Raw genomic sequence first — 13,798 nt, 5'->3', positions numbered from 1 at the left:
CAAACCAAACCCAAACAAAATAATAATCAGAAGAGGTGGTTTTACCAAGGGGAAAGAACTGAGTAACTGCTGTTGAAGAAGGTAAGGCAAGTCAATGAGAAAGAGTTCCTTGGCAGAGATCAAATAGGAACTTTGCTGACCAAGCATTTGCTGTTACTTGAACATTAGTTACAAAGCAAATCAAACGGACTGTTAGCAGACCTTATGTGATGCAGTCCTCTTGCTAAGCAAACCCCTGGCTAAAAGAAAAAAAAAAATCCCCAAATTGTGCTATAAAATGACTTATTTTAAAATTAAAAATGCTTCTCTTTCTACGAGACTATACGCACAGATGATTCTTATGTTAGCAGTAATGACTCACTGAACAGATGTTTTTACTATGTTCAACCTTAAAAGCAAAACCTCCAAAGACAGAACAACTGTGACACAGCAAGAAGAAAAACAAAAAACTTTGTACAATTGTTTAAAACACAAATGAATGGTAATAACTTTGTTTACTTTCTAGCAGCACAAAGTATGTCCAAGAAATACCTGACTTCTCTCTTCTACCTCAAAGCCATCTGATTCACTCTGGATTCTCTCTCAGTCTCAACTATCAATCAATATTCAGAACAGAAGTGATCTTTGAAGGTCCATTGAAACACCATATTTTAAGGACATAAAATTATTCTTTTTGAAAAGCCTTGCTGCTGATTCAATAAACCAAAAGACTACAAAAGTAGTCAAGATATCCAGTCCAAGCAGCAACTTGCATAAAGAGCAATTAAGTTTTCAGCTTTTTTTTTTTACTCCAACACATACTCATCAATTCATTTAAGAGACAATTCCATATTTAAACAAACACAGAGCAGCTTTGCAGGCCAAAGCTGCCAGAGGAGTTCAGCAAGCTTCTTTCTGAATGTTATGTTCTATTGTCTGCCACAATTTTCTAGCAAGCTTTAAGTTAAAGCTGAGAAATTCAGAAAGCAGCAGAGAGAGTTAACTGTAAATCTGAAAAACAGCTTTGATATGCGTCAAGTTCAGAGAGGACTAAGAAGTGAAAGCTTGAGTGATTAGACTGCGCAGATGTTAAAAAAATGAAGAGTCATGAAGCAGGCTGGCAGCTCAGAGGAACAAGAGAAATAACTGTTTAAGAAAGTGAAACTAAAAATAACTGAGGGCTGCTTGAAGATTCACTAGAGAGCGTGAATAGAATTTTAGCTATAAAAAGGAAAAAAAAATTATGCACCAAAAGTTACAGCTTATTTGGCAAAACACCTAGAGGCTGTAAATCAGCTTAGAATATTTCACCAAATGCTTCAGTATTAAACCACTCCTTTCCTAGTTATATTGGACACAAATACACTACACACAACCAAAAGAAGCTGTGGATTTAGCAATTTCAATCATCCCAGAAGCAAACTCACACCCCATGAAGCCTAAGACAAACAGAACTGATTCCTCCAGGAGAACAAGAGTCTGGATTCTCGATTTAGAACAGAGCCCCAGAGGCAGATGCGGAAAGCAGAGAAAGGCCAACTACTGTGGCCAGCCAAAACTATGAAGGAAATTACACTGGAGCCCTTTCCTTATGGAAAAAATTCTTCCTATAAGACTTAGACAAAGAAGTTCCTAATTTTTTTCTCCTGTATCCACAGTACTCAACACAATGTGATAAGATCAGCTTGGTTTTATTTCTGAAGACCGCTGGCAACACTGGTTGGCCAAGTTAAAAAAGCATTAGGACTTGCTCTGGTAGGAGAAGCTATACAATGTGTGTAGGTCTCCCACTGGAACAGGACAGCTGCCAGGGAGGCCTTTTTGCTGTGAGTAGAGTTACAGAAGCAAAGACAACAGCAAACAAGAGAAGACACAATAAAACACACATATAGGTGGCTACAACTACCTGCAAGTGATAAATTCAACTCAAATTACCTCCTGAAATTTACATATACTTCAGTATCTTATAATGCCCATCACAACATGATCCAAGGACTGAAATACATCATTTATGAAGCAGCAAGTGGGTATGCTCAGCCATTTAGAACAATCTTCATGTTTTGAAAATCCGTATTATTGGAAATTGATTTTTTAAAAATTTTATTCTGTTTCCAATGTTTTTCAATCCAAACTTTAAAATGTTCAGACACCAAATGAAAGGTTTATAAACATTCTTTAAACTCAGTGCCAACGCAAGAGTTCATACTGACAAAAACACCCCAGTCAGGCTGTAACAATGATTTGCATATGCTTATATAGTATCTCTAGAGTCAAGAGATTATTACTATGAACTCGGGGGTTTTTTTTATGCTGTTTTTAAATATAATAAAAGGAATATTCCAGAATTGGTTAATATTAAAGAGAGGATATTGACAAGCTATATACTAACCTGTCCCAGCCCAGGCATACCTCCTCCAAGTCGCAGAAGTCTATCCATATTTCTAGAAAAACAGAAACAAAGGAAAAATGTTCCGAAGCTCTGAAGTGTTTACTAAATTGCTATCTATATAATTCACCTTCAGTCACTCAGTATGTCAAAAATATTGGTGGTAATTACAACACAACATCAGACTTCCTGTTAATTAACACCACATATTAATTCAAGAAGCTGTCTTCCATGCTAATTAACAGACCTTGTTTTATTGCTTTGGTTTTGGGTTATCCCCATCTCTGAAGACAAGCACTGTTGTCAAACTTTTCAAAACTTTCCCATCATTCAATTAATTGGGGGGGTTTTGTTGCTTAAGAACAGCACCTACATCCAGGAAGTGCCTGAAACTTATTAGATATACAATCAAGTTTACTCCAATTTGTTCAGAAAGCATCAATAAAAATGTGAAAGTAAGGATTTTAGCATCCTCATTAGTAAGTTCTGTGCTAATTAACTTACAGCTTGTCAGTTATCATCAAAACTACATGTGAAAGACACTGAGCAGATTATGGATCTCTGAATTAGCATCAAAAGCTTTTTTTTAATGAACTCATTATACTAAAAGAAATACTGTAAAGTAAACATTTAATGTGTATATAGTTAGAACACTAGTGACAGTACAGTCATTTAATACATTTCCAGTGTTACATGTGCCATTGCTCTAAAGCAAAATTATTCCAATCAATGCAACTAACTCATTACTTAAAAAAAACCAAGCAAACAACTTTTCTGTTGCAACTTTCAAAGGAGTGATGTCCAGGAATAAGAATTGTTAAGGTGCCCAGCTAAAAAAATTACACTGATGTTTATTTCTCTGCAGCTTATTTACTTTCTATTGTTAAAAAGCAATCTACTATTTAATTGTGGATATCTAAGTAAGGGTTCTGTCCCAGCTGCAACAGACCTTTATCTTGTTTACTTGTCTTTTTCAACTTCTTAGCTTTATACAATAAAACTCAATGATAAAACAAAACAAAAACTACTGAATATTACTTTTTAAACAGCTGCTTTCAGCAAATCAAGCCATTTCCAAGGCTTACAGAAATTAGTAAATTTTACTGGCTTATTTTATTCGTGAAATAGAAGATACAAAGTAAAGCATCACAAACTATGATCTTAATTGCACAAGTTTTAATGCAACACAAAAAAGCCTGTTCAGGTGATATAAGAGCAATTGAGAACAGCAAGTAATGATATTTCCAAAATACGTTCATCCTCCAGATGGATGTTACATTGAAATTATGTATATAATTCTCTTACGTGCAACAGGCTGCATTAACAATACTAAATCAAAAACCTTCTTTTAAAATTAATTATGCAAAATAACTTTGAACTAATCATGAAAAATGAATTTGCTTTGTGTATTAAAAATAACTCTTCATGTTGAAGGTGAATGTCACCTCATTATTCCTTCTGAAATTTACAATATTTTTACTGGCTAGATACTAACAGGCTTTACTTCAGTTTAAGTTTAAAACAAATATTTTAAGCTTCTTGTTAACACACACAGAGGCAGCATTTGAACCTACCCCTAGACAAGATTATCTAACTCCTACTTCAATCATGTATGGAATTTCACCCATTTCAAAGAAAGATATCTAAGACACATGGATCAATAACACTTGCTCTATTTGCTAATTTCACTTTCCTAGTTTAATGCACTAGCAAGCTATTAGCTTCATTTGATTCATTCCCTTGATTTTGTAGAATGTGCAAAGCCAACAACCGCAGCCTCAACTAACAATAAGTACTTTCTCAAAGCTACCTTGGCACTATATAAATTAAAAAGGAGTTTATTAAAGAGTCAATGGTTATGCTTTTCTTATCAGACAGTCATTGAAACCAAGCTTTTTTATTACAGGCAAAAGCTGCACACAAAGTGTATATACTTTTCTATCCTGAACTACAATAAATTCCAAATCAAGTTGTAGGATTTCCATGGAAAGGTTAAGTTGCTGTTTAAAGCTATTATGTAAGCACATGGTAAAAGGCTTCAATAAAACAGTCACGAGTACAAACTAACACCAACTACATTTCATTTTACCCCTCTGTGGTAGATACTCCTCCATTGAAACCCACAATGATTCATCTTTCATGACACTAACGAGGGCTGAAGAGTAGCTGAGAAGTAAACTACTAAAATTATCATTTTAATCAATCGTGGTTGTATATTTATTGTAAGAAACTCTTAGTCTCTACAACTGGTAACCATAAAACTGGTCTTTCCTACAACTACAGCAACCTCCATAAGCTGATGAGGTGTATTACCTATGTACATTTAAGAAATAATATCAAATAACAAACCTTATACCTCTTTATATTTCACTTTAGCAAGTGAAAAGCAAGTTATTTCTAGTTCATTGATATTTTATTTACATAATTTATTCCAGTTTCTAACCCAACAGAATAGTACATTATTTATAGAAGCATATTTTGCTGTATTAAAGTTGGCTTAGACTAATTAGTTACACAAATTGATTATTTATCAGCATAACTTTCCAGGTTTTGGAACAACAAAATCTCATGGTCTTACAGAACTGGAGGAATGCAACATTACCCACCTAATTATCACAGACTAGCCACTGAACTGAAGATATTCAGATTCTCAAGACAGTAGCACAGAGAGAAAATCTCCACAAACCAGTTCTAGATGCACTGCAAATTATTTCACTATCTCTGTGGCTTGACTCTTGTTAGAGTTTTGACAACTAACACTTTACTTTCTTATTTGCTACTGAAGGTGTTTTAGTAGGTTACAGTATATTTAGACCTAAACATATTTGTTTACTCTGTATAAACTTCTGAAGAATTTAGGTTAGCAATCCAAATTAAAACCAACTTTGATTTTTGTTAATCCACTGTGCCCAAATATTATTTCAGCCATAAATTCCGTTTATGAAATAATGCTTTTGTAAACCTTAAAATAGCTTGAGCAAAATTTTTAGACCTTAATTAAGATAACTTTAGAAAGCACTTTTGCTTTATTTGTAAATGCTAACCTGGTGCTCAGCAAAAGGTGATCGCAAACCACGCTCAGCAGCAGCTCCCACTTTTTGACTATAAAGATGATGCCAGCAGGTCTCTTTCCTATAGAAATAGAAAGGAGGGGAAGGGCAGAAAACCAGTAAAATTTAGAAACAGTAGCACATGGAAAAAGAAATGTTACACTGATGACCTACAAAAGGACAAAGTACCATTGAAGAATAACCCAAAAATGTCGGGGTTTGGGGTTTTTTTGCATTTTTTGTTTGTTTGGTTTTTGCTTGTACCATATAATCCCTGGAAGCACTATATACCATGTCTTGCCCAAGTATCTGTAACACTGAAATAAGTTTCCGAGTTTCTCAAAATTACATGGAAGAGTAAAGTATTTAATAATTCGTTTAAACAACTTAAAGCTAATCAATAATTTTATATGCTGCTAGAAACTGAAGCTATGGTCCTTTATTACTATTTTAAAAGATTTTGCCATAGCTAAGATGACCTAAGCACAAAGGTAAAGAGCAGTTTGCAGGTACGGACAGTTTTCATGTTCATTTCTGCAAGAGCAGTTGGTGTGACTGGGAAAGTCACGGAGGCCTTTAGGTTTGCCTGAATTCAGGTTGAGAAAGGCTGCTTCACATTCCATTTAGGAGTTAAAAGTCATGTCATCCTCCTCCCAGAGAACACTGCCCTCTAATTGCATGCACTCAATCATTGGTAGTGCAGTGTTTTAAAACAGATCTGTGGCCATGATTTGATAGACATTTTTTTCAGTGTCAATGTTAATATAAGGAGCAGTGGGAAAGCTGCTGCTGCTGCCGCTTACCAACTTGATGCTGCCTTCTCAGTACTGCCAGGACAGCCATTTGTGCAGCCTTGCAGTAAACCAAGAGGCTAACAAAAAAAGAAAATGTTGGTTTTAACCCTGTTCACTTCCCTGAGAGGATTCACACTGCATCCCAGAAGCAGTTGTCTTGCCTAAAAGAAAAAAAGGTCTTGGAAGAGCTGATTGTTTCTAACCCTCCAGGAGACATTTATGTCAAATCATTCTTTAAGCTACAGCTGCCCAAAGAATGTCCCTGGATTTTGGTGGGATTTTTTGTTTTGGTTTTGTTTGCTGCTGTTGTTTTTTTTTGCTTGGGTTGGGGGCGGGGGCGGGGGGGGAATGACTGTTGGTTTTTGGTGTGGTGGTTTTTTTTTTTTTTTTAAGTAACTGAGGTAACTTAACAGAGACTGTTCTGAACCTTATCTCAAAGAAGTACAAGAGCAAAGGAAGATGTGTTAATCTTCCTGGAAAGTTAGATGAGAAACAACAATGGTCAGAGTTTCTCAGTGCTGAGAAGCCGGGGTGGAATTCCACTAATAAGTCAAAAGAGAAGTTGCTACATTTCTGCCAGCTTTGCACAAGGAAATGATCCAGGGAGAGATCAGATGAGACAGGAGCACAACAGCCAGCAGTTACACTAGCACAGGCTGCAACAGAACTGCAATCAGTTCACAAGCAGGCTTCAGAGTTACAACGCAATTCACTTTTAGCCAGCCGGCCACCCAGGGGTCTTGCATTCCCTTCCCCATTTCCTACAAGGATATTAGAGAAACAGATCTCTGTGAGCTTGGTCGGTTCCCTGGGGGAGGCATACAACATGGCAACCTATAGTTGAGAATTTTTCTGCTCTCTGCTGCAAAGTGCAAAAGGCTAGTTTTGATTACACACTTACCTGGGGTTTTTTTCCCCTATATATACACACATACATATAAAAACCACAGGAAAAGTAAACTAAGAGTTCACAGTAAATCTCGCCTCCTTTCTTTCCAAAGTCAGCAAAAGGTATTTTGATATTTCCTTCCATCTGCAAGGAAGAGTTAACAGTCTCTGTAAGGAAGTGAGTACAGGTATCAAATAGCTCCATATCAGAAAATTGCAGAAGGCCAGTTATGATCATAATAAATTTGTATTTTGGTGCACTGCAGGATTTGGATGACACACACTCATCACTGAGATCAATGTGGTCACTGATGGCTTAAAAAAAAAAAAAAAACCAAAAACTTAAGTAGCTTCTCTGCTTGTGTATGTCCATGATTGAAAGACCTCAGCTAAAAAACCTTGGTCATAGGATAGTATTTAAAAAACCCAAACCTCCATTATTGCAATTTTCTTTTAACTGTCCTGGCCTCAAAAGGGAGAAGTCCATGGTTATTAATAATGCAGTGGAAGTACACACAGAGCACCTCAAAACTCATCTGAAAACAGATCTTTTAAAAAAAACCATGTCTAATATTTGTTCATAATACTACTGTTAGGTAACTGTAGTAATTGGCAAGAGTTGTCTGTTTGGAGAGCTCTGGTTCACCATTCAGTTGTTGGTTACTACTTTCAAATCACTGAAATGTTGACTTAAACACTGACTTTTAATAATGAAAATGTTTTTCCTTAGGTAACATAGGGATGAAATTATATAAATGGATTATGCACAAATGTATATATACATATAGGTATAAACCAATAGCTACTGTGCTTATACTTGGCATGTTTCAACAAGTATTTTGAAATCCACTTGAAATACAGTCTTAAATTACTGTATCTCTTTGCATGAGACACACGAGTTCCACACTACAGTGCACTATTTTTATCTAGCATTAACACTCCATGATTCAATCCCTCAAGGAAAGAGGGTTCTCCTGGGCTGATAACTTTTGAGTTAGTCCAAAAAAAGAAAAAGTAGCTTCAACATATATGGAAGAGAAAACACTGGCTACTAAACTGCCCTATTAGTGGAGAAAGTATCAGGCTAGACTCATGTGACAGCAATTTACTCCACATTTTGCAATTTGTACACTGAGTGACTTCATGCAAATCACTTCATCTTTGGTAACTGAGTTTCTCCACCTGAGACTACGTAATAAGCTTTGTATAAGCACTTCCAGATCTCCTGTTGAGAAGTTCCACATAGCAGATGGATTAACAATTTTATTAACAGCAACTACAAAGTGGTTTAAGGTTTTTGCTGCAACTCTAACAATTTCAGCTTCATTAGGGATGATAAATAGCTGCAAAGGTAAATAAGTTAAGGAATTGCATCTTGCAGAGAAACATCATTTCAACGAGAAAAGAACAAAAACCTTACTGCAGGTAAAGTCACCAAACACTGAAAGAAAGAAACCAGAACAGAGACTTCACATGGGGGGGGGGGGGGGGGGGGGGGAGGAAGTCCATCTTCCTATATATTTTGTACAAAAAGAGGGGACAAAAAAACCTCTTACCATCAATTCTCAGTAATTTGCTCACTAAAGCTAAAGATTAACCATGCTATGAATGAATGCAGTCTCAGTAGTGCAAGTCCAGAGCTACATGACTATTTTGCTTCCATAATACGCTCAAGCTTTGTAAACCCGATGTTTCAGGACTTCAAGAGACCTGAGCTGGACTAGAAGGTATGCAGGTTAGCTTCTCAGACTCTGCTTTCTGATTTCCAGAAGCACAGCAAACCTAGTTCTACTACATTCAGTGCCGAGCTGTTGTTACTGAAGTAACCCAGACCCAGGCAGACTACTCTAAAGCTACTTCAGTACATCCACGTCAAGCTTATAGGTCAGGGAAGATTGATTAACAAATCACGCCACCACAGAAACCCACAAAATTAATTTTAATTTTATGCTATATATTAGAAGTAATGAGCTTCTCTGAAATCTGCAGAAGGGGGGGAGGGTAGACACAACTGTTGTGGAACCATCCCCCACCACCAGATCCAGCAAGTACTCTTCACACTGGTTTTCTATTATTCAAGGTATCCTAACTACCTGTCCTTTCCCATCATCCTAGATGTTACGAGATAATTGTAGCTACTATTAGTATGCACTCCATAGCACCTGTCAAGACCAAATTACTTCCAAGAAAGTTTACAAAATAATTTATATTTCGGTATTACTTAATGTTAATTTTGAAGTATGCTCTAACTTCTCATTTTCTTAACCATAGATATCAAATGAATATCCCTGATGTGGCATGTTATACCAGCTGATGGAACACAAATTTCCCATTGAGCTATGGGCGAAACCTAGTTGCTCAAAGTGACACTGATTCAGAAGCAATTCGTTTGTGAGCCAATTGCTAGATTTCTTCAGAAATACAGATCTCTTCCTTGTTTCCATAAGAGAAGCTCACAAACAGTGCTCTTCTCAAGAGAATCTTGTTCCAAATGCACTCCCTATATCCGAGGCATACAGTACACCCTGGACTCACAGGGGGTGAAAACTTAAAGATTAATACAAACCTGTCAGACTTTTCAGCTTGCCTAGTACCTTTTCAGCTATATACAGTTATAAATACACTTGCATGAAACTTCTTAAAAAAAGTCAATCTCCATCCTTGTTGTTATGCTGGTTTTCTACAGCATACCGGAAACAAGTACAGCTTGAAGAGATGATGTCAGCACCCATTCAGATTTGTCAACTGTTTACAAGTATCCCGCTACGTCACATAAATTTCTATTGGGAAACGATACTTAAGCCAGCTGCACACTAGAAACAGCGCTATCAGTTTTGATTATCGCTCCTTTTCTACTTAATTCTACTTCATCTTTCCTGACACGTATTAAAGATTTCTCCTTCACGTTCCCCAGCCAGCGCTCCGCCGCCGCTTCCCCCTCCCCCGGCAGTGCCCCGCTCCGGAGGCAGCAGCGTTTCGGCCGGCGAAGCCCCTCTGCCGGGAAACCGGCGGCTGCTGCCCGCAGGATCAGGCCGCACTCGGAGGCACGGCCCGCCACGCTCGGCGCCCCGAGGCACCGGCCAGCAACCCCGGCGCCGCCGAAGGGGAACACGACGGCCGCTCTCGGCCGGTACGGAGGCAGGGCCGCCCCGGGCCCGTGAGGCGCCGAGGCCCGGGCCGCCTGCTCCAGCGGCGGGCCCCAACCTGCGCCGCTCCGCAGGGCCCGACCGCCTCCTGCCGCCTCACTCCGCCCGTTTGCGGCCACGCCGCCCCGGCACCGCCGCTGCCCGAAAGCGCCCGAACTTTTTGCGGCCGCAGCCAGCGCAAACGCGGGCAGGCACCGCCGGCCCCACGGGGCCCAGCGTGCTCCCCGCCCGGGCCGGCGCCTCATGGGGAGAACACCGGCCTCCCCCGGGGCTACCAGACCTGCCCCGTCCCCGCTCCCGGGGAGGGGACGGCGCCGCTCCCGTCCCCACCACCCGCCTCCCTGCCCGGCGCTCGGGCCCACTCCTCGCGGGCCCCACTCCCGCCGCCGCCGCCACGCAGAGGCCGCCCCACGCCGCAGCGAGGTCCCCACGGGCCGCGCCGGGCCCCCGCGGATCCCTGCGACGAGAGCGCCCGTCCCGCCGGGCCCTCACCTCCGCGCCGCCCCCTCCCCGGCCGCGCCGCCTCGGCCCGGGCCACCGTGAATCAGCCGGATTTCATTCAAACCGAGTCCGCCCAGGCCTCCGCAAGGACTTCCCGGTTCAAAGGGCACGCGGCGGGGGCTTCCGGTCCCGCAGCCCAGGAAGGCGGGGGAGGGGGGGGCTGGGAGCCATGGCAACGGGGCCCGCCTGGTAACAGCGCGTGCCGCCGCCGCGCCCGCGCTTGGCGCTCGCGCCCGGGAGCAGCTGCGGCCGTTAAACCGCCCCCCTGCCCCGGCCGTTAAACCGCCCCCCTGCCCCAGCCATTGAACCACCCCCAGCCCCGGCCGCCAGCCTTCCGCTAGAGGCGGAACAAGAAGGGAGGCCTCGCCCAGGTGTCATGGGGGCGTGTAGGCCGCAGCTAGCCGCGGCGGCCCCCGGCACTCCCGTGCAGGCCAGCCCCGGCGACGGCGAGGCTAGCGGGCGAGTTGCGGCCGGCCCGGGCCGGAGGCCGCTGAGAGCCTGCCGGCAGTAGCGAGAGGGAGCCTGAGAAGCCCGCAGCGGGATGCTATGGTCGCACCCGAGTTGTCCATTGCGCTTGCTGGAGTGTGCACTACCAAAACCACAGCTGAGACAGTTACTTGGAGCTTTTGGGAGCAGAGGCCTACAGAAGAGGGACGTAGTCTACGTGTTACTGCGTGGAAAGTGGCACATGCTGAGCTGAAGTGCTTAAACTGCTCTGGGTTGTGCCACAGGTTACCCTTGTCTGTAGCTCAGAATCAGATTGCAGCTGGATGGCACCTGCGCCCAAATAACTAGGCAATAGGATGGCAGAAGAACCAACGAGTGTGTCATCAAATTGATGAAAGAATGATTACTGTAATAGGAACAGTACCACGTGTACTCTCAAAAACAGTATTACAGAAAATAAGAGGATTTAGAGAGGAGTAGCAAGAATGGTCATATGTATAAAAGCAGCATAAGCAGAAATGGAAAAGAGTGAGAATTTTTGCCATACGAAGGAAGACAGGACATAATCAGATAAAACCATGCATGCTGATGAATGATGCGGAGACGCGAACTGGCATTTCTGTTATTCTTAGGTTAACACAGGAGCAAAAACTTTTGTAAATTAAACGAGGAAAATACATGGCTGAGGAAAAACTGTTTCAGACAATATGTGAACATGTTGCGCAACTCAGTGCCTCAGGAACTTATGGCAAAAACAATACAATTTTTTAGAAGTTCATTTATATTGAGTTACTGAAATACTACAAATATTTTAGAAAGTGTTGGACAACTTAAGAACCTATAAACGCAATTTATTAGGACTATGTATAAAGTTTCAGCCATGAATGACCAGGAAGAGCGTTATGGTTTGGTTTTGAAAGCTCCTTTAAGGATTGAGAATGTAATATCAGAAGATGGTCAGCATTTTCTGCTTACAGACAACTACATGGAAGCAGGTGAAAAGGTACTATGTATACATTATACTGAAATAACCTGACAGATATAGTCACTCCTTCTGTGACACTTAGCAGACTCAGAAGCCTTAGGTTTTTATACTATGATGTGTAAAATGAAGCAAAAGAAAGAGAAAGTGAATTACTATGATACCTGCTATTCTGCTTTTTAAGAGGGGCAATCTTGTCGAAAAACAATATTCCTATAATTGTCTCTTCCATCCATTTTCAGATCTTTACTAGGCTGAGGGAATCACAAAAGTTAAAATTTCCAAAAGATACTTAAAAAACTAAAGCCTTAAAATCTAGTTTATATTGTCGGTCAGTCATTTCTTTTTCATGTCACTAATGCAAAATGTATTAGTGCAGTTTATTGCTGCACCCGCAGCCAAATTATTCAGAAAAAAGAGTAAAGATGTATGTGTGTCTGTGTGTGTAAGTTTGTCTATGAATGTTTGTCTCATACAAAAGTAAACTTGCACCCTGCTTCAAACAGGCTGTTCTTTCCTGTTTTAACCTGGCAAAACTTAGATCCTACAGTCTTGAGACTGTATTTTGAGACTTTTGCATCTTTTAATGTTCTTAAAAGTCATTAAAATAATTATGTGGTCAAAGGTTCTTTTTTTTTTTTTGAGATTGCATTAATGAGGTAAAGTATTAATTCAGTTAACTGAAATGCATTATATATTTTCTTGATTTGTACCGTGTTTTCAAGAGCAACCCTTTTATTCCTCCATGTTCACTGGAATTCTGATACCTTAATGAGTAATATTATGTTTTGATTCTCACTCTGCAGTCATGTGTCTTTAAGGAACTCTGCACTTCTGAAAAAGAAAGAAACAAAAACATTTATGAAAAGTGAGCATTCCTCTAGGTTGAAGTGTATGATAAGGAAAAGCAACTGTAATTTACCTATACCCACTGACTTAAATGAGCTGTGTCGTTTCAAACCATGTGATGATTTGGCCCTTCTCCTTTGAAATGCAAAGTGAAACAGACTTTCATTGTTATTCCTAATTACATTTCTAGTCATAGTATTGACTTTTTTAATATATACATTTATTGAAATTTTATAAATAAATATAGATACAGAAGAAGAAAAAAGGAGAAAATAGGAGAAATATTTACATTAGAAAGTATAGTGAATTAATTGGATATATAGAGGCAGTATCATAGTTGGTACTTATGACAGATGGTATTTTATATTTTGATATAAAAAAGATATATTCTTAATCGTATATGTCAAAGAAAAGAGACCATATGTTGTTAAACACTTCCAAATTGTCATTTAATCTGAAGGGCACTCTCTTGCATGCTACTGAATCCCTCATTGTTTTGGTCTAACCAGCGCTAATCCATAGAAGATTTTTATTTATTGTTTTGCTCTAATGCACTGCTGAATGAAAACGTTCAAGATTTGTTCCCTTTTTTATTACTTGGATGGCTGGCGTAAGTGACAAAAACTTCTTTTGACTGGACCCTTACATTCTTCCGGTTTTCCCCATACTAACCTATCCTTGCTTGTAGTAAAGCGATCAACAGGCATCAGACTTGCTAAGAGATCACACCCTTTTTTCCTAACTCCTGGCTTATCTGGTATGATTTTCCCCTAAGT

At 40.2% G+C, this 13,798-nt stretch overlaps 1 protein-coding gene across 1 annotated transcript in view; it reads right to left on the bottom strand.

The window, feature by feature from the left end:
• The window catches only part of PSMD14 (proteasome 26S subunit, non-ATPase 14), a 48,583-nt gene extending 38,095 nt beyond the window's left edge, over positions 1-10,488 (bottom strand). The window contains exons 1-3 of the mRNA XM_075710416.1: positions 9,954-10,488; positions 2,369-2,420; positions 362-419 (exon numbers count right to left, since the gene is read on the bottom strand). Coding sequence (XP_075566531.1) covers positions 362-419; positions 2,369-2,420; positions 9,954-10,488 — 645 coding nt within the window. The remainder of the gene's footprint in view (positions 1-361; positions 420-2,368; positions 2,421-9,953) is intronic.
• Between the last annotated feature and the right edge of the window lie 3,310 nt (positions 10,489-13,798).

This window comes from Pelecanus crispus, chromosome 5 (assembly GCF_030463565.1).
Source record: "Pelecanus crispus isolate bPelCri1 chromosome 5, bPelCri1.pri, whole genome shotgun sequence".
Taxonomy (NCBI): Eukaryota; Metazoa; Chordata; class Aves; order Pelecaniformes; family Pelecanidae; genus Pelecanus; species Pelecanus crispus.
This window is presented reverse-complemented; position numbering and strand designations above follow the sequence as displayed.